The 27,226-nt window shown below is 35.4% G+C and overlaps 1 protein-coding gene across 1 annotated transcript in view; it reads right to left on the bottom strand.

The window, feature by feature from the left end:
- The window catches only part of REEP3 (receptor accessory protein 3), a 98,121-nt gene that overhangs the window by 51,410 nt on the left and 19,485 nt on the right, over window positions 1-27,226 (bottom strand). Inside the window, exon 2 of the mRNA XM_087432158.1 lies at window positions 1,939-2,011. Within this exon, the coding sequence (XP_087288284.1) occupies window positions 1,939-2,011 (73 nt within the window). The remainder of the gene's footprint in view (window positions 1-1,938; window positions 2,012-27,226) is intronic.

Consider the following 27,226-nt stretch of genomic DNA (forward strand, 5'->3'; position numbering starts at 1 on the left):
TTTCATGTCTACTGAATCTAGTAATAACAAAATTTAGGTTGTATTATGTTTTTGGGTTTTCATTTTATTTTTCTAGTGATTAGTTTTTTATTTTTTTTTACAAAAGTATTGGTCTATGACTTATTGGAAATTAAAAACAAAACAAAACAAAACTGGTCCTTTACCATAGGTAGCTTGAGAAGCACTGTTAACAAGACAAGTGCTTGTTTCTAAAAACCAACCTATGCCAGTACTATAAAACAATACTTGAAGAATTTATTATAATATATTAAAATATGTCCCTTCAAGTCATTTATAAAATGACTTTAAATTACCAAGACTTAATGTGGTTCCATTTCTTAAGACTATTTCACCAATCCTAGATCCAAGAGATATATATATAAAAGAATAGAAAAATTTCAGAGCTCAACTAAGTAACTTCTTTACCTCTTCTAGAGGTATTCTACCATTCTAAATGATTTGTGTATACTTCACTTGAAAAATTAGTTTTATATAAGAGAAAAAAATGACTATAAAAGTTCAATAGAATGGGTTAGTTATAAAGGTTTCAGAGCCCCCCCCAACCCAAAAAAAACCACCCTGAACAAACAGAATAAAGAAGCATCATCTGATCTCTGATCATTTGATGAGTTGGACGACCAGGCTATCATCTAAGATCCCTTAAAAAGAACGATGGCTATATATCCACAAGAATTGAAAACAGGTACTCAAAAAAAATCCTTGTACATGAATGTTTATAAAAGCACTATGCATAATAGCCAAAAGGTGGAAACAATCCAGATGTTCATCAGTGGATGAATGGAGAAACAAAATATTGTATATATATATGGTAGAATATTATTCAGCCATAAAAAGGAATGAAATACTGATACAATGTGGATGAATTTTGAAAACATTATGCCAAGTGAAAAAAAAACAGACAGAAAAGGTCACATGTATGATTCCATTTATATGAAATAACCAGAATAGGTAAATCCACACAAACAGAAAGCAGATTGGTGGTTGCCAGGGGCTGCAGGGAGGGAAGTATGGGGAGTAACCGCTTAACTGATACGGTTTTTTATTTTGGAGTGAGGAAAATATTTTGGAACTAGATAGAAGTAGTGTTCGCACAATATTGTGAATGTACTAAATGTTACTGAATTGTTCACTATGAAACAGTTAATTTTGTTATGTGAATGTCACCTCAATTAAAAAAGAATCACAGTTATCTGCAGTTATCTCAGTACCGATTACCTCTACTGATTAACCACTAATAAACTATGCTTTTGCTATTCTCTGAAAATTCACTCCATCACAAATAGTATCCTATGTCAGGATTTATAGGTGGGGAAGCCCATTTACTATTAAAACGGATAAAATTGGGAATGAGGAGAACTTACAGACATGAGTAAAAAAAACAAATAGTAAAAGTAAAAAAAAAAATTACAGAATGAGGAAGAGGAAACTGAAAGAAGAAACACTGAGGATCAAAAAGGAAATTATTACAAATAGTCTGATTCAAGAAGAAAAAAGACTCTAATTGTCAGTAGTGATGAGGTATCTGCATATTTAAATCAATTAAAAAGTGACAAAAAGCCTATGAACGAAAAAAGGTTTTGGGGCCAGAAAGATATATTCTCAGTGTACTTATCAATTTACAAGGCTAAAAAACAGACAATCCCCCAACCTCTTATACTGGAACTTACAGACTAAATAAATAAGATAGACCCAATTACTCATTTGGGAATCATACACTTATTTAAATACCAACTGACAGTGAACTATTTTTGAAACTCCAGTTTGGAATTGTATTCAAAATTAGTTTTAAAAAAAGACTAATTTCATTACTTCACATTTATATCACCTTTTTAACCAAAAACATTATTCCAGCTGTTTTTAGTCTTGTATATTATGGATACATTAAACTAGATTAATCACTTATAAAACTATACTTACATATTCCTTCACGTTTTTTGTTTTCACAGCTTTGTATGAATAATATGCAGGATAAAGCATTCCAAACACCAACCTAAAAGTAAAAAGTATGAGAAGACTAATCAAACACAACAATGCTTTTACCAACTCAGGAAAACTTCACCCAATAGAAAAGTAGAGAGTACATGGCAAATAAATGACAGTATAAATTTGTATGAATGCAAGTTTGTTTATAAACTAAATCCACTCAGAATATCAAACTAAAAATACATTTTTTTTTTTTTTTTTACAAAAAGATGATTTCAATATTCTAAATACAGTTTCATGGGGAAAAAAAGATTTTTTTTTTTTAAATTGCCATTTAAAACCTTTTTTTCTCATCACAAAAATATTCTGTGGTTCCTTGAAGAACATTTGGAAAAAACATAGAAAATCGCCAAAAATAAAATTAAAATTGTCCCAACCCTACCAGTCAGAGATAATCACAGGCAACATTTTATTGTATGCAAATCCCATTTTTATCCATGTGTAATATACCTAAAATATAAACATCACACACACACAGAAACACACAATTTGTGTAATGAAAAAGTGGTCTTGCACTCCATTAATTTGAGAAGCATTGGCTTCTAATTACAATGACAGTGCTGTGAAACAATACTTGATATATTTATTACATATGTATTAAAATAACTCTCTTTAAGCATTATAAAATGACTAAGTCATTAATAGGAATTAATTTAATGCCATGTGTTAAGATTATTTCACCAAATCCCATATCTGAGAGATATGTAAGGAGATATATATATAAAATGAAAGGTTAGCCATAGAAAAGGCATAACACAGTATACATGGTTTACAACTGGCATTCTCATCACGGAATTTTTTCTCCTCAAATATTATTCTACAGTATTCTTCTTAGTATCTTCATTACATTCCACATTGAGATTCCCATAGTTTATTTAAACAATCCCATATTTATAGGCTTTTGGTTAAGTTCCAGGTTTTTGCTATTGCACATATTACCATGAAAAACATTTCTGTGCACCTTGATAATCACTTTCTGTTTGTGATGTTGCTGCTTCAAAGAGTACACACATTTTTTATCTATTACCGAAATGCCTTCCAGAGAGGTAGTTCCAGTCTACATTCCTATATGTTGACAATCATAGGTATCACAATTAAAAAAAAAAAAAAAGGTTTACCAGCTAAATAGAAGAAAAATAATAATTTCATAGGTGTTTTAATGTGCATAACTGAACAACAGTTAAGTACGAATGTTTTTCAAGTCTTTACTGGCCTTTTGATGCATGGGGTATATGACATCTGTTGTCCACTTTTTTTTTTGGTCTTTTTTAAAAAAAGAATCTTTATTTTAGAATAGTTTTAGTTTTACAGAAAAGTTGGGAAGCTAGTCCCAAATACCCTACACTGAGTTTCCCCTATTAACATCTTGCATTAGTATGGTACATTAGTCACAATTAAACCAATACAGATATTTATTAACTAAAGCCGGTACACTATTCAGATTTCTTTAGTTTTTACCTAGTAACCTTTTTCTGTCCTACAATTCCATCCAGGATAGCACATTATATTTAGTTGTCTGTCTCCTTAGCTCCTCTTGGCAGTAACAGTTTCTCAGCCTTTCCTTGGGAAATGACCCCCTTGACAGTTTTGAGGAGTACTAGTCAAGTATATTGAAGGAAGTACCTCTAATGGAATTTGTTTGGTGTTTTTCTCATGATTAGACTGAGGTATGGGCTTTTGGGAGGAAGACCACAGAGGTAAAGTATCATCTCATCGTATTATATCAAGGACACATACTATCAACATGACATCACTGTTCATGTTAACCTTGACCACCAGGCTGAGGTTCTGTTTGGTGGATTTGCCACTATAAGGTTACTCTTTTTCTCCCCCTTTTCATGCTGTACTCTTTGGAAGGAAGCCACTATGCACAGGCCACACTTGAGTGGGGAGTTATGCTCCACCTTCTTGAGGGTGGAGTATCCACATAAATTATTTGGAATTCTTCTGCATGGGAGATTTGTCTATTCTCCCCTAGTTATTTATTTATTCAATGACTTATTTATAACAATATGAACTCACACATATTTATTTTACACCTTGGGTTCTAATCCAATGCTACTTTATTTTGTTGCTCAAAGCTTTGAACCTTGGGAGATCTTTCAGTTAGCTCCTGTGTCCCTTAGACATACCTCTATAATTGTGAGGTTTTTTTCAGCAATTGGTTACTTTCTGGCACTGCATGATGCTCCAGGGTCATCCTGTGTACTTCCTGCCTCATTCCTAGAATCAGCCACTTCTCCAAGGAGCCTCGGTTCCTTTTATCGGAGGACAGCCATTTAAGACCAAGATCTGGGTGCTAGGTATGCTCATTATTACTGGAGTGTTGTTGATTCTAGGCCCTTCTTTGTCTATTTTACTATATGTTAAGCAATATTTTTCTAGGTTATTGTTATCTTTTGATTTTGTTTATAAAGTTTGCTGAAATACATATTGTATTATGTTTGCTGTGCTGCCATATCAAAATACCACAGAATGGATGGTTTAAACAATGGATATTTATTTTCTCATAGTTCTGGAAGCTAGAAGTCCAAGATCACAGTGTCAGCAGGTTTGGTTTCTTCTGAGGCCTCTCTCCTTAGACTGCAGATGGCCACTTTCTCACTGTGTCCTGACATGGTCATCCCCTTGGTCTGTGTGTGTGTCAATCTCTTCTTCTTACAAGAACACCAGTCATAGTGGATTAAGGCCCACCTTAAACATTTCATTTTAACTGAATTGCCTCTTTAAAGACCGTATCTCCAAATACAGTCACATTCTGAGGTACTGGGGTTAGGACTGCAACATATGAATTTTGTAGGTGGACACAACTCAGCCCACAACACATATAGTTTATTTATGAACTTTTATATTAAATAAGCCTTTCTTATACTGAGCAAATATCTATATCTCTATATTTTTAGTTCAGTTATCATTTATTTGTTAAATTTTTTTTGCAGGGGGAGGGGCAGTAAATCCCTGGTGACTTTCTTACCCCTCACAAAGCGGAACCCTGGGCTTGGGGCTGATGTCACCAGGTCCGAGGAATACCCAGTCTTCTCCTGCTGGGGATTTTATCCTCACCAACCAGAACCTACATCATTAACAATCTCTGCCTTACCTAACAATACTACCCTGTGAATGCTACTTCACCGGAAGCCAATCTCAGACTCTGAATATGGGATTTTTAGCTGTGCCACAGAAAAGAGGGCTTTCAATTTAAGCCAGAGGCCCCCACAAGGCACAGAGGCTTCCCAGCTAAGTGACTTCTAAGAAAGCAACTGACCTTAAGAACCGAGATGTAAACAACACAACTCCCAGGTCTGCTATGTGTTCATCCTCACTGCTGACACAAGGCATAATCCCATAGTTAGCCATCATGTAAACTGTAAGTTTACATATTCAAGTTAATAATTTCAATCCACTCTGTATTTCCCTTTAGAATTTGGATACAATCAACGTGTTATCTTCCGTATTCTCATACAATCTAGTACCACTGGATTTAAATTCTTCATTTCTATCACTGGATGGATCTTGATGACTCCTTCCCCTGCTACAATATCCATCCAACCTGTAAGCCAGTCCTGTTGGTTCTTCCTTGGTGAGAGTCCACGCATCCATCGTCCTCTTTTATTTTCAAACCTGTGGCCAATGACACATTTAGGCTCTGACTTACTGAATAGTTTCCCAGCACATGCCTCTGGCTCCACTGTCAGATCAATCTTCCTAATCTACCTGCAGCACAGCCTTGCTTAAAGACTTCATTAGCTGGCCTCTTTACCCTCTTGCTTACCAGCCATGTGGGGGCTCATCAGAACATAATTTGAAAACCACCGCCTTATATAAACCATCTGTTCCAATATCATTTCCTCATAATGTCTCTTGTACTTCTCCTTCAGTCCTGGAGTGTGTGCTTCTTGCCTGCAATGCCCCCCTCCTTCTTTATCTTTTCTCCCCTCCTTTCTTTTCTTCCCTTTATCTTCCGGCTTAATTAACTTTTTTCTTCAAGATCCAACTCTCCTCATTAGACTTCTAAATTACTTTTATTTTGAATTTCAGAATTTGTCAGGATTAGTCATTTTGCCTTTAGCATATTCTATTTTAGATTGTTTGATGTATTTTTCAATGTATATAACTGACTTCCAAAACAAGCAATTTTCTCATATATAGTAAGGATTTGGTGTTAGTTGATACTATGCATAAAGGTGCTTTGCCTTTATTTTTTAACCTCTGTATTGAATAGAATCAGTCAAATGAATACACACAATATCCCTAACACCTAACTCTCGTAAGAGTAGGAAACAATAATGTATTTCATTTGGAACATGGGAAAGATTAAACATCTTAGTGAATAGTGGGACAATTTTTAAGGACCACCACTATTAATATTATAACTTATTACTGCTCCAATGTGAATATTACTGAGTAATTTATTACTAACATCTGTAATATTTTCTAGCTTTTTTCTTTTTTGGTTTATTTTCTTTAATATTGGGTCCTACTGTAGATGTTTGCAACCTGGGAGGTCAGGCATAAAGCCAAAACATGAGCACAGTGTATAAAATCAAATAAGGTTTATTTTAGAAGGCCACCTACAAGATAAACTCGGGGCTTATAAAGGGAGTATTTGCTCCAAATAAAATTCACCTCTAAATTTGAAGATTGTTTCAGTTAGAGAGGCAGGAAGAAACAGTTATTCATTTCCTCTTAGTCTTTTGCCTAAAGAGGGAGAATTTTGCCAAAATACTCATGACACCCTTCCCTCCCACAGAGCTAAAGCTGCCTATTTAAGAAAGGAAATAAAATTTATGAGAATGCAGTAGTGGAGATGGTCCTTGTATAATTTTTCATTTATGGAAAATACCTGAAATAGCTATTTTCTCGACAGATGTTTAGACACAATCCATCTTTCACCAAAATTGTTTTAGAGAATTACAGTATGTTCAAAGCCAAGTCTCAGAAGCAACTAGTTAAGCTCTCAATACTAGAGGTAATAATGTCATCAAAGCATAAAAGTTATCTGTATCATTTCATAAAAAATTGATTAAAGCTTCTTTTTCTGATTAAGATCCTAAGAACAGCTTACTGTTTTTAGTAAGAATTTTGGAAGATGTAAAAAAAGTATACAAAAGATAATAAAAATCACTCATAATTCCATTATTAAATGAACCATCTCTTTTTTGTTAAAAGTTATTCTAAACATTTATATACACTCCTTATAATTTTTATCAAACTTTTCACAAGTCTGATATATCACTCTCTCAAATGCTTTAAAAACCTTTAAAGCATCAATAATAATTGAATAACAAACCCTGTTGAGTTAACTAACATTTAAACAAGTTACAAAGCACTAATTCCAAAGATTTAAAGTTTTTAAAAATCTATTATTCTTATTGTCATTCTTTTAAAAAAATATGAAAAATGAAAATATAGAGAAATAGAATAGCATAATATATCCCTCTATACCTATCATGTAGTTTTAAGAATTATTAATAGTGACCTATTCTTAATATTTCGGCATTATCTTTTCCAGTTTTTCCTATAATATTTTTAAAAAACATTATTTTAAAACATAATTAACACCTTTTAAAGACAATATTTTAAAAATATAATATTTTATAACATAATTAGAACATAATTTAAACATAATTAATTGACATCTTAGAGCATATAGATTTTTATCCTGCCCTTTCACTAAATGTTACATTACAAGCATTTTCTTATATCTTTAAATATTCTTTAATAACACCATTTAACAACTACATAGTATAATATTCCCTCATATGGATGAAAATCATTAAAATCATTTCTTAGATGTCTATTATTTTAATTAATGCTATGACAATCTATGTTTACTAATAACAGCAATTATTTATCAACATTTTATGCTAGGCAGGATGTTAAGCACTTTCCATATATCACTTCCTTTAATTCTCACAGTAACACCTAGAGATAGGAGCTATTTTCATGCCTATTTTACAGATGCAAAGACTGAGGCTCATAGAAGTTAAGAAACTAACACAATGTCATACAACTTGTAAGTTTATTGCCTGACTTCAAAGCCAGGCACTCTCATTCCAAAATCTGCACTTAAAAAATCACCATTTATTTCCTAATGACATTATCCTAGAAGGGGAATAACTAGGTCAAAGGGTCTGAAATTTTGAAGCTCTTTGATATATATTACCAAACTGCTCTTTAGAAGAGTAACATCAATTTATATTCTTACCAGGAATGTATGAAAATACCCATTTTTAAAAATAGGATAAGACAAAAATGTCAAACAGATGAATTAAACAAAGTAGAAGAGTCAGTAGGCATTTTTTTCAACAGATGAACTGTGTTTCTAAGATAAAATACAGATTAGAACAATCATGCAGTGTATAAACTGCTACTAAAAGAAAAATATCCCAAAATATTATAGTCAATGAATTAATTTCTGAACTATTTTAATTTCCCCTAAAGTTGTCTTTAGATTACAAATTCCCTCTCTAATAATATAAAAGAATTTATTTATTTATTTTTTTTGTGAGGAAGATCAGCGCTGAGCTAACATCCATGCTAATCCTCCTCTTTTTGCTGAGGAAGACCGGCTCTGAGGTAACATCTATTGCCAATCCTCCTCCTTTTTTTCCCCAAAGCCCCAGTAGACAGTTGTGTCATAGTTGCACATCCTTCTAACTGCTGTATGTGGGACGCGGCCTCAGCATGGCCGGAGAAGCGGTGAGTCGGTGTGGGTCAAACCCGGGCTGCCAGTAGCGGAGCATGCGCACTTAACTGCTAAGCCACGGGGCAGGCCCCTATAAAAGAATTTAAATCTTAGTTTGTTAAAAGTAACTATAACAAATACCTTATTACTGATAATAAACTACATAATAGTAATATGTAATATGACCATGCTCATATAGGAATTACTTGACAAATTCTCCTTTTCCCACTGCTTTCAGAATCATGCTCCCAAACAAAAAAATTGTAATTATGGTGTTCTATTAGACTAAAGGACAAAGAAACAACTCAATGAGACTAGAGGTTAACTAAAATGGGAAAGTTAATATTAAATAAACAAAATAAACTATAGAATCAAAAATCAGAATGATGAAAGACAGATGTACCAGGCTTGTTAGGATGAGTTAGTGACAATTTACATGGATACCACATACTCTCTCAAAGAGCAATGCAAAATACAACACTCCAGGCACTTATCAAAGATTATAAACCCCATTTGTCTGTAACACAGTTTACACTAAAGGCTGTTTGAGACCAGATACATTTACATAAGATAGCCCAGCATAAGGATGGCAAACAAGCAGAAGTTTCTCTCCGGCTACCCATTCCTGTGCCCAGGACAGAGATTGCTAATCATTCAGGGCACTCTTTTCTGCTGACCCTGGTCAACACAGCACTGTAAGCTCACACCAACAAAGAACAGGAGCTGAGTAGACTTATTTGCCACCTTTTGACCTCTTTGTTCTAAATCTTTATATCTCTAGGTGGTGTCATTCCAAATTTGGATCAAGCTTGACCATTGGGTTGTATTTCTAAACTATTATACCCATCTCCTTTGGGGGAAAAGTCACTTTAACCAAGTAGCTTTTTAATATTACAATCTTGTCTTTTTCTTGAAGTATATTATAAGAAACTGCCATATGAAACTCACAGCTATAAATACTAGAGGGATAGTGTTAACGGCATTGTCTATTATATTAGTCTGTACCTATATATATAAATTTCACGTGTGAGATTTACTTTGGAATTCAGTACAATGCAATGCTTAGCTTTCATTGAAAAAATATGCCCTTCCTTCTATCTGATAAGAATTATATTCCTTATTTCCCCCCACTGATTGCCAGGAAGCTCCGAGTCAAATTTGTTGTTCAACTATATCAACTATGGTGGGGCTTAGGATTGGCCTATTTATATCTGTATTTTCCAAATTTTGATTTTCTATTTTGATTGCTATTTTTTTCTAGTCTCAGTTCTCTTATTTTTCTTTATCTTTTAACATATGCATTTGGCTAAACATTTCTCAAATCATTTGAAAGAATATAACAGAATATAATACTTAAAATGTAGTAGTCACTGCAATTAAGCATGAAATTCAGCCCTAAGTTGTCACAGAACCAAGAAAAAAGTTTTTTAGTTTAGGTAGTTGTGACTGGGAACCACTGGTAGTCCCCCAATTTAGCCATGCAATAAAATCACCTGGAGAGCTGCTGCTTTAATATTATTTTTGCTGTTGTTATTCATAAATTTAACATAGGTAATCAATTTAAACAACAGAATAAGGTAGAAAATGCAAAGTAAAAGTCTTCTCCCATTTTGAAACAATTTATTTCCCCAAAGATAAGCATAGAAAAAGTTTCATGGATATCCTACAGTAAAATAATTTAAATATATAAAACTTTTTTTTTTTTTTTTTGCTGAGGAATATTAGCCCTGAGCTAACATCTGTTGCTAATCTTCCTCGTTTTTTGCTTGAGGAAGATTAGCCCTGAGCTAACATCTGTGCCAATCTTCCTCCACTTGATATGTGGGTTGCCACCACAGTGTGGCTGAGGACTGCTGTAGGTCCACCTCTGGGATCTAAACCTGTGAACCTGGTCCACTGAAGTGGAATGAGCTGAACTTAACCACTATGCCATGGGGCCGGCCCCTATAAAACGTTTTAATAACAAAAATAGTAAATACTCAAAAACTCATCATTTCCTAATTATTTTACTACATTTTGCTATGCTCTTGAAACAACTATTCTATCTGTATGGTGGAAATACTACCCTCCCAGATCCACATTCAGTAACATCATACTGGTAGCCTGAAATAGGCTATTATTATAGGGAGTATTTACATCACGGAAATTAGCAAATGATATGAATCAGTCCCCTCTCCCCCAGTTGTTAAGCATTACCAGCAGACCACTGCTTAAATGTGTTTTAGCCAAGGGAAACTATGTTTCTATACGGAAGACAAGGAAACACTATATGTAGAGGGAATTCACAGAATTTAATGAAATCAAAAAGGCAGGCTATTACAGCAACTGAGTTTATGAAGGGCTTCATGCAAGATAAAGAAAGAGAAAGAGGGTAAAAGTTTTCTGTCCTTTATCATAGTTCAATTCTGTTTGAATATTAGATCTCTAATATTAACACAGACCCCAGCAAATTTTTAAAATAAAATCAGAATCTTAAATAATAAGGAATCCTAGAAACAGTCTATCTTATAACAATAGTTTTCTGACTTTTTTCAAAGCAAAGTGTTTCTTCACGTTTTTCAAAGCAGTGTTTTTCCTTAGGAAATCTTTCTTAGGAACCTCAAATAAGAGACAAATGCAAACAAATAAGAGATGAATGCAATTAAGTTGTCCTTAGAGAACTTAATTTCATTGATTGTAGAATCCTCTGAGGAATCCTAAGCCCTTGAGAACTATTTGAAAAGCATCCTTGGGGTCAGCCTGGTGGCGCAAGTGGTTAAGTGCATGCACTCTGCTGCGGCAGCCCGGGGTTTGCAGGTTCAGATCCTGGGCGCGCACGGACACACCGCTTGTTAAGCCATGCTGTGGCGGCATCCCATATAAAGTAGAGGAAGATGGGCACGGATGTTAGCCCTGGGCCAGTCTTCCTCAGCAAAAAAGAGAAGGATTGGCATCTGATGTTAGCTCAGGGCTGGTCTTCCTCACAAAAAAAACAACAAAAAAAAGCATCCTCTATAAGTGGTTCAGTAGCTCCCAAACCTGTCTATGTGTAAGAATCAAGTGGGAATGAGAATCTTTGGAAGTGGGGCCCAAGAATTTGAATTTCTGAATTCTGCATCTTCAACAAACTAAGGTATTGACAATATTATGCTTACTTTAGTTGAGTTAAAATTGATTATAATTAAGCAATAAATATGCTGTCAGTATGGTAAGCTGGTTTCAGTCTAACTGGATTTTTACAAGTTATGTGAAAATGACTATAGGTTATCTTAACTTTTGACAAACTGTATCCTTACTTAGACACTAAAATAAATGTAAGAGATCGTAAGAGAAAAGAGAAAGAGTCACAAAGAGTAAACTAAAGTGACAAAATTTAATAAATCTTTGAAAATAATGAATTTGTGCCTGTTTAAGACCAAATGATTAGAATTGGTGCAAGGTCCAGTGACAACCAATGTACTTGTGTATATTCTTCCTACATGAGTCATTCTACCACTGTTTAAGCAGCCATCTTGCAGCCAAAGTTCATGCATGATCACTGCCAAAATAATATGTAACTTTTGTCTTATACAAATTTCAAGAAGAAAAGATTTATTGCTAAGAATCTCTGCTAGTAGAGAATTCCTAGTTAGTAAAACAACATTTAAGTGGCCATCAAGTAACTATAATCTTCAAGAAAAATATGAAAATTACATATAGGAAGAAAAAGTCAAACCCATGAGAAAAACCCCCAAATCCTGACTTCTATAACCAATGATACAAGTTTAAAACTGCCCATGGAAACAAAAAGAAAGTAAAAATTCCTTTGAAAGACTTTATATATGTTTTAATTATAGTCATCAAGAGCTATGAAGCTTGGAATTTTCATGTTGTCAGAGCTAAACTTTTAATTTTACTCCAGAGCTTCTAATTTCTACTCTAAAAGGAAAGCTAAAGATAAAACGAGCGGAAAGAAATCAATCCATAGCAGATTGGACTCCTACTTCATCAGCCTCTCACTCTCTCCCCTAGCCACCCTCCCACTCCCTACCACAGGGCCTACTATGTGGTAGACCCAAACCAAAGAAAAATATTTAAAAAGAATGCTGAACTCAATACAGAGTACACTATAGAACCAAGGGCTATGAACCCTTGAAGCACTCAAGTAAATAGGCATCCTAGGGGCAGAGTTCCAGAGTGGTTCACATAGCTAAAGAAGATGATGGTCCCTACAATCTACAGTATTCTCCCGTTTACTAAGTCTAATTTTTCCATTCTGATTGTCATTACAAATAAGAAACTCATAAAAGTAAGGCTCAGTGATATGAAGGATCTTATGAATTAAGCACCCAGCAAGTGTCAAAGGCAAAACATAATAAACACAGAACTTTGAATTTTAAAACCTGTGCTCTTTCCTATATACCAAATAAGCTTTGTACTTCATACAATGTATAACTCATAGCAAGCAGATCCCAATATCAGTAGTGGAATAAAGTCAACATTCAGAAGTTAAGTAATTGTGATGCACCAGTATACTACTGTCATATATAAAAAGATATCTCAGACCCATTTTTTGATTGTGTACAAAGTTTTCATAGAGGAATATCCACATCTTTAATCAACACTTACATGCTTTCCAATTCCTATCAAACTGGTTAGATGGCTATACTTGATGGAGTTAAGAATTACTCATATCATCTGACCAACCCCTGACTCTTGAGTAACCCTTAACTCAAGAGGAACTGGTTTCTTTCTTTAGCCCCTTAAACACAGGATCTGTTAAAACCCAAACTTAGCATTAGCCCCAGTGACATTAAAGATAACGGAGAGTTCAGTTGTAATCTAAGGTTTAAAGAAAGCTTCTGGTGAAGAAAAATCACACACAAACCACTTTTGAAAATGTTGAGAAAACTTCCTTTCTTAAAATACATGCCTCTACGCAAATAAAAAGAAAATGAGTAAGAAAAGCCATAAACATGGACTCTACCCTGTTTTGCGCAGTTCATTCGGTACCACATGACCACAAAGTGAACTTTCTTAAATTGAACTCAGATCTCAAATCACTGCCAAGTCCTCCCATCAGGCATTCATACCTATTCGCTACAGTCATCTACAGTCACCTCACAAATGAGCACAACAATTCTTTTCTAGGCTTTACCCAATCTAAAGTGAATTTAATATTCTGCTTTCAAATAATCTTTTAATTCCTCTCCATTACACAAAGACAGATATCAACGATGGCATACTATGTGCCAGGCACTGTGTCTTCTAGCACTAGGGATATATCAGTGAATTCACCACAGTTTTTTAATTAAAACTAAATTTGTAATGATTCAGAAATCAAAAGATTCTATTTTCATATTTCTTAGATCACTTCCTTCATTTCATTTGTTCAAATCTTTCTAGTACCTCCAGTATTTCCAACTCAGTAATTTTTTCTCATGCCAATCCCTAGAGCTAGAACAATCTCTCTCTTTATGTTGAGAACTCACTCTCTTTTCAAAGGCACCCTGCATGTTACTGTCTGTCATTAATGAGGGTGAAAGAAGGTTTGGTCTCCTTATTTTGTATAGCAAACAAATAATAACAGAAATTAAGTTACAAAAATAACAACCAGAACATAAAAATTAAACATTTGTGGGGGCCAGCCCTGTGGCTTAGCGATTAAGTGCTCACGCTCCACTACTGGTGGCCTGGGTTTGGATCCCGGGCGCACACCGACGCACTGCTTCTCCAGCCGTGCTGAGGCGGTGTCCCACATACAGCAACTAGAAGGATGTGCAACTATGACATACAACTATCTACTGGGGCTTTGGGGAGAAAAAGGAGGAGGACTGGCAACAGATGTTAGCTCAGAGCTGGTCTTCCTCAGCAAAAAAAAAAAAAAAAAAAAAAGAGGAGTATTGGCATGGATGTTAGCTCAGGGCTGATCTTCCTCACAGACACACACACACAAAAAAACTATTTAAAAATTAAACATTTGTAAAAGCATTTAAAAATATTCTCTATGTTCTCTTCTCTTGAAGTGGTCAACTGATCAGAGAATGTCTAAATACTTTCTTTGTACAAGAAAATCAGAAAGGTGGGAACTTTATACGAATTTGGGCAACTCACCAATAGAAAAAGAAAGCAAACATATGCCACAAGAACTACCACCACCACCTAATTTGATTCTGACATCAGTAATTACAGCATAAAACCAGCATGCTGGCTGGTTGGCACTACCAAGCCTATGAAGCATCACTCATTGTTTCAAGAAAAGCAGTTTTGGATGAGCCTACTCCCACTCTTGAGAAATGGTGCAGTCTCTACCAATTCTGACTTTGCTGCTTTTTGCTCCCTAAAAAAAACATATAAAAGTGATTAAACAAAGGGCAGTTGAGCTATCAAAGGAAAAGAAAATGGTGTTAAAATTCCTCATCACGAGGGGACTGTTCTATGTTAAGGATACTAAAAAGAAATGACAATTAAATGCAATGTGTGATCCTTGATTGGATTCTGTATTAAAAACAACAACACTGCAGCTACATAAGGCATCATTGGGGCAATCTGAATATGAACTGTACTTTAGGTGTCAATATCAATGTTATGTTTTTTTAGGTGATATTAGTCTTGAGGCTACATAAAAAATGCTCTTGTTTAGGATACATAGTAATTACAACTGAATTTCATAATGTCTTCAACTTACTTTTTTAAAATAAAATTTTAATTTTAGTATAGATTTATAAAAAATTGCGATAGTACAGATAGTTCCCATATACCACACACCGAGTTTCCCCTATTATTAAAATCTTATATTAGTATGGTACATTTGCACAATTAATGAACCATTAACAATAACTAGTATTAATTAAAGTCCATAGTTTCAGATTTGTTTAGTTTTTACATATATCTATTCTAGGATACCATCTGGGATGCCACTCCATTTACCACATTACATTTAATCATCATATCTCCCTACGCTCCTCAGAAAGTTTCCCCAATTTTTTATTTTTGATGACTTAATAATTTTGAGGTTTGCTGGCCAAGTATTTTTTAGAATGTCCCTCAACTGGGTTGTCTGATGTTTTTGTCATGGTTAGACTGGGGATAGAGGTTTTAGGGAGGAATATCTCAAAGATAATGCCATTTTCATCACATATCAAGGGTATAGGCTATCAACATGGCTTATCACTGATGATGTTAACCTTGATCACTTGGCTGTAGTAGTATTTGTCAGGTAATGTTACTAAACACTCTCCCTCAACCCTGCCCTGCTTCCCATACCATACTTTTTGGAAGGAAATCACTATATACAGCCTATATATACTTATGGAGTGGCAAGTTGTGCTCCACCTTCTTGAGGATGGAGTATACACATAAATTATCTAGAATTCTTCTGCATGGGAGATTTTCCTATTCTCTTCTGTTCATTTATTTATTCAATCATTATATAAGTATGGACTCACAGATATATATTGTACACTGTGGGTTCCAATCCAATACTATTTTATTTATTCTGTTGCTCAAACTGTGCCAGATTTGGTCATTGAGATCTCTTTCAGTTGGCTCTTGTGTCCCTTTAACAAACGCCCATCATTGTTTTTATTTTTATTTTTTTTGAGCACTTCATCACTTTCCGGCACTAGATGGTCCAGGCTCATCTTGCATATTTCTTGCCTCATTCCTAGAAGCAGCCATTTCTCCAAGGAATCCTGGTTCCTTTTATTGGAGAATGTATTTGAAACCAAGATCTAGGTGCTAGTGTGCTTGTTACTACTGGAGTATTGTTGATTCTAGGGCTTTCTTTGTCTATTTCATATCTTAACCAATATTTTTCTAGGTTATTGCCCTTTGATTTTGTTTATGAATTTTGCTAGTATGCATACGTTGCATATTTGTGACCTTATATAAGTATTTGCATTGATATTAAATAAACCTTTCTTATACTGAGAGCAAGTAAATATCTACATCTCTCTGTATTTTAACTTCACTTACAGTTTATTTATTTATTTTATTTTTTGAAAGCGGAGGGGCAGTAAATCCTTAGCGACTTTCTTATCCCTCACAAAGCTGAACCCTGGGCTTGGGGCTGATGTTACCAGGCTCAGAGGAATCCCAAATCTTCTCCTGCTGGGGATTTTATCCTCACCAACCAGAACCCACATCATTAACAATCTCTGCCTTACCTAACAATACTACCCTGTGAATGCTACTTCACTGGAAGCCAATCCCAGACTCTGCATATGGGATTTTTAGCTGTGCCACAGAATAGAGGGCTTTCAATTTAAGCCAGAGGCCCCCACAAGGCACAGAGGCTTCCCAGCTAAGTGACTTCTAAGAAAGCAACTGACCTTAAGAACCGAGATGTAAACAACACAACTCCCAGGTCTGCTATGTGTTCATCCTCACTGCTGACACAAGGCATAATCCCATAGTTAGCCATCATGTAAACTGTAAGTTTACATATTCAAGTTAATAATTTCAATCCACTCTGTATTTCCCTTTAGAATTTGGATACAATCAACGTGTTATCTTCCACATTCTCACACAATCTAGTACCATTGGATTTAAATTCAACATGAGATTCTTCATTTCTATCACTGGATGGATCTTGACAACTCCTTCCCCTCCTACAATATCCATCCAATCTGTAACCCAGTCCTGTTGGTCCTTTGGTGAGAGTCCACACATCCATCGTCCTCTTTTATTTTCAAACCTGTGGCCAATGACACATTTAAGCTCCTGCCGTCTCATCTGACTTACTGAATAGTTTCCCAGCACATGCCTCTGGCTCCACTGTCAGATCAATCTTCCTAATCTACCTGCAGCACAGCCTTGCTTAAAGACTTCATTAGCTGGCCTCTTTACCCTCTTGCTTACCAGCCATGTGGGGGCTCATCAGAACATAATTTGAAAACCACTACCTTATATGAATCATCTGTTCCAACATGGTTTCCTCAATGTACCTCTTCTACTTCTACTTCAATCTTGGCATGTACACTTCTTGCCTGCAATGCCTGCCTCCCTCCTGCCTCATCTTTCCTCCTCTCCACATGGATCATTTTAGCTTCCTCCCCTTATCTGTAACCTCTCATTCCAACAGTGAGAAACATTTACTTTATTGTTCAATTGCAGTATACATGTATAATGGTTTCAGAATTAACTCATACCTTCACGGGATACAACTTAATCTATCAACTAGAGTACAGTGCTATGTACAGTTCTTTTTTACTTTAGTTTTACAGACTCCAACCATTTCCAAAGTTATTTAGATCAGCACCTTCTTCCTCCACTGCCTTCAAAAAAGTTGTTTAAAACACTTGTAATACAGTTAGATTTTTTTTGTCACATTCTGTATCCCATCCTGTATCCCTCAACCTCCTAAATGACTTTAAAATTTGCATATGTTAAGGTTTACTCTTTGTGCTCTAAAATTTTATGGGTTTTGAGAAATGCATAATGTCATATGTCCACCATTACAGTATCATACGGAATAGTTTAATTGCCCTATAAGAATCCTTGTGATTTACCTATTTAATGCCTCTAACCTCTGCCAATCACTGCTGTTTAAAATCTCTACAGTTTTGCCTTTTCCAGAATGTCATAGAAATGTAATGATACAGTATGTAGCCTTTTCAGATTTGACTCTTTCACTTAGCAATATGTATTTAAGATTCATCCATGTCTTTGCGTGGCCTAATAGCTCATTTTTTATCACTGTAGAGTGTTCCATAGTATGGATGTACCAGTTTGTTTATCCACTCACCTAGTAAAAGATATCTTAATTGCTTCCAGTATTTGGTTGATTATGAATAAAGCTTCTAGGAACAGTTGCATGTAAGTTTTTGTGTGGACCTAAGTTTTTCAAATCAGTTGGATAAATATGTAACAGCATGATTGCCAGATCCTATGGTAAGACTATGTTCAGCTTTGTAACAGCCAAACTGTCTTCCAAAGTGACTATACCCTTTTGCGGTCCCCCCAGCAATGAATGAGAGTTCTTGTTTTGCATCCTTGCCAGCAATTGCTCTTGTCAATTTTTATGATTTTAGACATTCTAATAGGTGTGTAGTGGTATCTCATTTTTGTTTGAATTTGCATTTCCTTAATGACACATGATGTAGTGCATCTTTTCATATGTGAGATACATACATTTATCATCTGTGTATCTTCTTTTGGTGAGGTGGTTGTTCTGATCTTTTGCCTATTTTTTTTTTCCTTTTTGTGAGGAAGATTGGCCCTGAGCCAACATCTGTTGCCAATCTTCCTCTTTTTCTTGAGGAAGATTGTTGCTGAGCTAACATTTGTGCCAATCTTCCTCTATTTTTCATGTGGGACGCTGCCATGGCATGGCCCAAGGAGCGGTGCATAGATCCACACCTGGGATCCAAACCCGCGAACCATGGGCTGCTGAGGTGGAGCGCACGAACTCAACCACTATGCCACTGGGTCAGCCCCTCTTTTGCCTATTTTTTAATTGGGTTGTCTTTTTAATGTTGAGTTGTAAAATATTTTTTGTAATATATTGTTGAGTTTGCATATATGTTCTCTCAGTCTGTGGCTTGTCTTTTCATTCTTTAACAGCATCCTTCACAGAGTAAAAGTTTTTTAGTCTGACTTATCAATTTTTTTCTTTCCTGGATCATGCTTTTGTTGTTCTGTCTAAAAATTCATCACCAAACGCAAGGTCACCTACATTTTCTCTTATGTTTTTCCCTAGAAATTTTATAGTTTTGCATTTTACATTTAGGTCTATGATCCATTTTAGGGTAATTTTTGTGAAAAGTACAAGGTCTCTATTTAGCTTCATTGGTTTTACATACATTTTTTGTCTAATTTTTACAGCACCATTTGTTGAATGAAACAACTTACTTTTAAATGGTTCAGTAAAGCCAAGAGTAACAAAAAGCTGTTGCTATTGCAGAACACACACATAGATAAAGCAACTGTAACAAATTTTTAACAATAGGTGATTTTAGGTGAAAGGTAAATGGGTGTTCATTGTACTCTTTCAAATTTTCTGTACTTTAACATTTCTCAATAAAAAGTGGTGCAATACTTTTACAAATAAGGTAGGGAACAATGAAATGCATTTTAGAAGCATTTTCATTAAATTCAGTTTCTCAAAGGGTTAAGTTCCAGTTAAAGATTGTAATTATGTGGAAAACTGGATTATCTAACAACTGGATTAAGAAACTACCATATTCCTAGAGAAATGAGGAATAGTAGCAACTAAAGACAAAAATATTAAAAATATTTTATATTAAAAAATTCCTACCAGAACTGTAGATTCATCTATTTCTTCTTGTGGTTCAGCTGATTTTTGCTTAAATACATCCTCTTGTAAATATGTGACTAGATTTGTTTTGTTATGCTAAAATTTTTCTTTTAACTAGAACTGTTCATCCATTTACGTTTATTGTAATTCTGATATATTTAGGTTTAAATCTAACATCTTATTCTGTGCTTTCTTTGTCCTACCTGTTCCATCTTTCTTTATCTCTCTCTTTTTTTTTTAGTCTTCTATGGAAAAAATGAGACCTAGTTCTTTAGTTCTTTGGTTTCTAGCTTTATGCTGTTAGATCGCCTACAGTGGATGGACCCTTGGTTTTGTTTTCTGTCCCAACATACCCCATGAAAACATGAAAGCCAAAAACTCAAGGTCCTCAAGTTTCAGAAAACACTTTTAGGTGAAAGCTAGCTTTAGTACTCCCTTTAGCTTGCTGGGCTTTTGGCCTCTGAGCAATCTGTATTTCCTAGTCCGCTCAGTGGTATATATATTTTTTAAATAACTGAAAAGGCATTTATTTTGACTGTTAGAGGAGATCACCATCAAACACTTCCAATTCCCAGCCATTATATATAACAATAGTATTTTCTTTACATAATATTCATTGGTTGTAAAGTTTGTGATTGATTATGTTGCCAGCCAGTATTTTATTTTCATTTTATTTATAAGAATACTCATGCTCTGAATAGTTTTTATCACCGGTGTATTTAAAAAATGTTATTAAATAAGTATTTTATCTACCCTTTTTTCTTGTTTTCACTGGGAGGGTCCATCACAGTTACATTTTTTTCCCCTTTTTTTAAAAAAGAATTATTTTATTGAGGTCATATTGGCTTGTAACATCACATAAATTTCAGGAGTCTGTTATTATATATCCGTTTCTGTGTAGACTGCATCGTGTTCACCACCAATAGTCTAGTTTTTATCCATCACCATACTTATGAACCACAGTCACATTTTTGTCCACTAGGCTGCTGGAAACGAAACTCTAAATTGCTATTTGTATTTAAATTTTCAGAGGCTTTGTTTAAAAAGGACAATCAGAACAATTCATTAAAAAAAAGAAAAGGAATCAGGCTCTTAGGCACTTCCGGGGTTGGAAGACATAAGCTGAGATATGGGAGTTCCCTACATCTGATGTAAATTATGTAAATTAATCACCTAAACTACTGCTTATACATGAGAGTTGCTAACATTATTTGATGCTTATGGTAAAAGAGCTTTTCTTAAAATAGTAATCTTATGCTCAGAAACAGATTATTTTCTTGAAACGTATAAGCATTCAATTTTTAGGCCAAATTTGAACAATCTCAATTTCTATTCAATCTCCCAAATTTAATAGTATAAAATAAAAAACTAGGAAGCTCTAATTCTTTCCCCAAAGATATATAAAGAGGATGGAAATGTGGTTCAGCATTACATAATGTTGCCACCCACTCCAGAAACAGAAATGAGAGCCTAGCAACAGTAAAGGGTCATCTCAGGAGAGTGCTGATTGCTCATTGGAGCATTCTAAACACAGATGCTTTTCCATCCTTATCATTTCCACTCCCTGCTAAAAACATGTTGGTTACCTTGGATCCCAGTGCATGTCATGAAAACCTTCCTTTTATGACAATCAGTAACTGCTGCTCAGGGCCACCTCTATCTTTAGGTTACATCCTTGAAGTAAAGGCAAAATAAATTTTGAAATATTATAATATAATATGCATTTTGTGTAAGAATAGTCTCTGCGTTCTTCTTCCACAGCGATCATATTTCTTTTAAGACATGAAATGTTAATATTCTTGTTGGTATTTTTCTGACCTCACCCCCTATGCTCACAGGTTTTAGCAGCATGGCCAAACCATCCAACTCTTAATAAAGAGGTGATGCATGAATGTGCCTAATATTATTTATGCTTATGGTTGGAGAGCTTTTCTTAAAACAGCAATTTCATGTTTCAGTTTTTATTTTCTTTAAATGTATAGCCATTCATTTTAATTTTTTTTAAATTTTTATTTATTTATTTTTCCCCCAAAGCCCCAGTAGATAGCTGTGGGTCATAGCTGCACATCCTTCTAGTTGCTGTATGTGGGACGCGGCCTCAGCGTGGCCGGAGAAGCAGCGCGTCAGTGCGCACCCGGGATCCGAACCCGGGCCGCCAGTAGTGGAGCGCGCGCACTCAACCGCTAAGCCACGGGGCTGGCCCTAGCCATTCATTTTAGATTGAATTTGAACAATCTCAATTCCTATTCAATCCTAAAGATTTAGTAGTACAAATAAAGACCCAGGAAACTCTAGTTCTTTTCCAAAAGATAATAAAGGAGATGGAAATGTGGTTCAGCATTACATAATGTTGCCACCATTCCAGAAAGAGAAGTGAGAGCACATTTTCCTAGGTTTCTTGGCTATTTACATGTGTTCCCCTCCCCCTCTTTGGTGTAAAGTCCCTTGTGTACTTTTCTTTATATATTCTGAATATAGCCATTTGTTGCCTTCATATATTGTAAATATTTTCTCTCATTCTGCCTTCTTTTTTCAGTCTCTTAATGGAGTCTTTTGATAAGAGAAGTAAGTTAATTTTAGTCTATTTCAATTTATCATTATGAGTCTTCTCTTTTAGGACTAATGCCGTTTTTTTGCCCTGTTTAAGAATGTTTTTCCTTATTTCAAAGTCATAGATATTATTCTGTATTATCTTCTAGAAACGTCATTGTTTTACTTTTTATCTGCAATCAGACTGGAATTGATTTTTTTGTGTATGGTCTGAATTAGGTGCTATGATTACAAGGATATATGGATATCCAATTGACCACATGACCATTATGTAAATAACAACTTTTCCTTTGCTCTGTAGTGTCACCTTTGTTATAAGATAAGTATCCATATACATATGGGACTCTTTCTAGACCCTTTGCTCTTTCATTGGCCTATTTGTTTATCCTTGCCCCAATACCACATAGTCTTTTTTTTTTTTTTTCCTGCTGAGGAAGATTTGCTCTAAGCTAACATTCACTGCCAATCTTCCTCTTTTTGTATGTGAGCTGCTGCCACAGCATGGCCACTGACAGGGTGTAGGTCTGTGCCCAGGAACCAAACCTGGGCTGCCAAAGCAGAACATGCCGAACTTAACCACTAGGCCACTGGGGCTGGCCCCCAATGCCATATAGTCTTAATTACTATAGCTTTATATTAAATCTTGATATCTGATTAACTCATCTCCCTATTAATATGTGATCAAGTATGTCATCCCACTATTGTTGTTCTTTGGTCTTCTATTTCAAGATTGTCTTGGCTATTCTTGGTCCTTTGCATTTCCACATACATTGGTCCTTCGCATTTCCATACATATTTCAGAAATAACTTGTCAATTTTCTTCTCTTCTCTAGGTATACTCATTCCCTAGGTGAACTCAACCAGTTTCATCACTTTGAATATTCACAGCCAACCTGTCAAACAATCCGTTCTATCTTTAACATAAATCCACAATCTGATGACTGCTACAAATCTGGTCCAGGTCACCACCCATCCCTCATCGTTTTATTAAAATAGCTTCCTTGGGCTGGCCCGGTGGCTTAGCGGTTAAGTGCGCAAGCTCCGCTACTGGCGGCCCGGGTTCGGATCCCGGGTGCGCACCGAAGCACTGCTTCTCCAGCCATGCTGAGGCCACGTCCCACATACAGCAACTAGAAGGATGTGCAACCATGACATACAACTATCTACTGGGGCTTTGGGGAAGAAAGAAAGGAGGAGGATTGGCAATAGATGTTAGCTCAGAGCCGGTCTTCCTCAGCAAAAAGAGGAGGATCAGCATGGATGTTAGCTCAGGGCTGATCTCCCTCACAAAAAAATAAATAAATAAAAAAGAAAATAGCCTCCTAACTGGTCTCAAAGCTCCCATCCTTGCCCCTTTGCAGTCTATTCTCCATGGCAGGAAGATCTTTTAAAATAATATCTGATAATGTCACTCCTCTGCTCAAAACCCTACTCACTCTGAGTAAATTCCAATGTCCTTAACAATGGCCTACATATCTGGCCACACTATTGCTCTGCCCCAGTCACAATGACCTCCTTGTGCTAAGCAAAGCCCCACCTTGAGGCTTGCACTTGGTCAGCTCCCTTCTTGGGAAGCTCTTCCCCAGTTTCTGTGTGGCTAATACCCTTACCTCCCTTTCAAGTCTTTGCTCAAATGTCAACTTCTTACTGAGGCCTTCCCTAACTACCATATTTAAAATTGCAAGCCACCCCCAAGACTAAACGAAAACTGTATTCCAAACAAGATGTTTTATCTTGTAACAGAAACACAATACGATAAAGTATGACCCACAACAAATGCAAGCAATTTTAAAAAGTTTCATTTTTTTCCAAATAGCTAATTCTGTGTTCCTTGTATTTGTTAAGAATAAGACAGCCATGAAGATTAACTTAACACATGATAACTACCACATAGTGGCAAACGATAGCCTCTTGTGCTGGCCATTGATCCCATAGTTCTTTTCTTTTTTCGTTTTAATTTTTAATGTGTGGAGAAAGGACTAGGTAAATCAAATGCATACATATACAAGGAGAATTGGGAAGTTGTCTCAAAATTTTAAAGTATTAGGGCATTTTTTTCATAGCAGTTGCACCAAATATTACTTTTTAAATTTACTGTGTAATATCTGATTTATGTTAGAGAACATATAAAATATACATGCAAGTTATGAAGTCTAACAACACATGTGAACCCAATAGCCAAATTAAAATAAAAACATTACCAATAACATCCCACGTACTTCTGTGCTTTTTTCCTATCTAAAGTGCTATGACTACCCTTCTCTCTTAGTTCAACACCTTGCATTTCCTCAAGCTCATCATTCCTTTCCCTCCCTAAACCTGTTCTTCCTCTCATGTTTCCCATATCACAAAATGGCAATGCCTCCCACTCAAACAATCCAAAGCCAGGCATCTGAATCCTTCCTCCTTATCTCAACCAATCACCAAGTTTTGTCAAATTTCCCCCCTAAATCCCTCTCATATCTGTCCCCATGTCCCAAACACTGATCTCAGCCTTAATTCTGACCCTTCTTATTTTCCATGGGGACTATCTGCCCTCATCACTTTTCCCAGACCCTCCATTAATATCATTACTTAAAATCTTTCAGCTGTTTTTCCTTGGTTTCTCAACATAGAAACAACTCATCAGGCTATGCAAGGTTAGACCTAATTGAGCTAACTCTTCTGACTTCTCATCTCATCTTTTGCATCTCTGTGCTCTAATGATATTGAACTACTTGCGTTTCCCAAGTGAGTCATGTTATTTTGTTTTTAAGCCTTGGCATATTTTTTCCCTCTGACTGGGGCCTCTTCTCAAGAAGGATAACTTCAAAGAGGGAGGTGAAAGGCCATTTTTCTCTTAGAAGAAAATTTTATTGCCTCCTTTAGGTGAGGAAGCCCTCCTCTCTGTTCCCACAGCATCTTGTACATACTTGACATGACACTACTAGCAGCGCGACTTTGGGCAAGTCATTAACCTTTCTGTGCCTGTTTGCTTTTCTGTAAGATACAGTAATAATAGTGACTACCTTGTTGTGAGCAGTGAATGAGTTAAGCCACACAACGATGCCAGGCACTTGGTACACAGTCCATAAATATTAGCTAGTATTATTGTCCCACAATATTACATTCACTGACTTTACCATCTGCTGTCTGTGAGTTGGGTGTTACATTAGGACAAAAACAATGCCAAATTTCGCTCTGCATCCCCAAGGCCTAGAACACTCTCTGATACACAGTAGGTGCTCAATAAATATTTGCAGAAAGAATAAAATAAAAAATAAAAAACTCTTCCTTTACTGTATATAGAAAGGCAGGACTGAATCTTTTGTACACACAATCTAATTTACAAATACAGCCTAAACTGAGGCCAGAAAATGAAAAAGTGACAAAAGAAATTGACAAAGTGCTAAATATTCAATCTGACAGTTCTATGATTTTCTTTTATGGCCTTTAAAAGAACTGCAATGGCCATTTAGAATTAGAAAATTATGACAGCAGTAGTATTTTCTCTGGTGGGTTAAGTGTAATCATCACTTAAACATATGTATCAACAATTTTAATTCTCAATTTGACATATGATGATATCTTTTTATCATAATTTATTAAACCATAAAGTCAAAAAAGCAGTAACAGAAGTCTAATTTCCTTCAGTAGCAGAAGTCTCAATGTCAACAAACATATAAAAATGGCCATATTTCCCAATGTTATATTCATTTGGATTGATGATTATTTTCCTCATTTCTGATTCATCTCAATTTTGTGGAGAGCATCTACTCTCTACTTGTTTAAAATGTATTTGCTTCATTAAAAAAAATTTCTTTTCATGAAATGTTTTTGTTATTGGTTGATGGCCAAAGATTTACCTTTTATTTACTTTCCTTATTTTTTTTAGTTTCCACTGTAACACACTGAACTATACTTTAATTACCATACAGCTTTCCTGAGAAAAGGGACATAAAAGAGATGTTGGACAAATTCCAACAATTTCTTTTTAAAACACATATACATATCAGCTGTAGAGAAAAAAGACTCACAAAATGAACACTCCTCCAAGTACTATTTGCTAGAAAAAGTATCACCATAAATTGTGTGTCCATATTTGTCACTCAGGAAAAAATCACTTCTAGAGAATATATTCTCTTTTCCACCCAAATGTTTAAACCTGTTAAGATTGTTTCCCAAGAGATTTATCCTTTAACAATCAAAGCAACCTTTTTAGTAAGCTAAGTTAGTTACCTTTACTAGTATGATTCATGATCAACTAAGAACAAATTACCTATCTTCCTCTTTACTTAGAATCAGTTTTACTTTCTTGTTGACCAAATAGAGGCAACTTAATCAAATCATCCTAGATTTTGAGTCAGTTTATGAGAAAGAGAGAGAAAAAAAACAGTATGGTTTGCATATAGGGGAAAAAAATGGTCAGTTAAATACTTAAAGATGACACCTGCAAATTTTGTTATTCCAGCACTAAATTTAAGACTTTAGGTCTACTAGTATTGGAAAAAAACTTTAATGCACCAGCATCCTTCTAACGCATGAAACAGCTTTAAAAATAATTCCAAACAATAAAAGCTCGCCATGTGATCATAACATTAGAAAGATTAAAGAGGGCTTAGCGGTTAAGTGCTCGCGCTCCACTACTGGCGGCCCGGGTTCGGATCCCGGGCACGCACCGATGCACCGCTTCTCCGGCCATGCTGAGGCCGCGTCCCACATACAGCAACTAGAAGGATGTGCAGCTATGACATACAACTATCCACTGGGGCTTTGGGGGAAAAATA

The sequence above is a fragment of the Ceratotherium simum genome, chromosome 6 (genome assembly GCF_057802395.1).
Source record: "Ceratotherium simum simum isolate JZ-2026a chromosome 6, ASM5780239v1, whole genome shotgun sequence".
Lineage (NCBI taxonomy): Eukaryota > Metazoa > Chordata > Mammalia > Perissodactyla > Rhinocerotidae > Ceratotherium > Ceratotherium simum.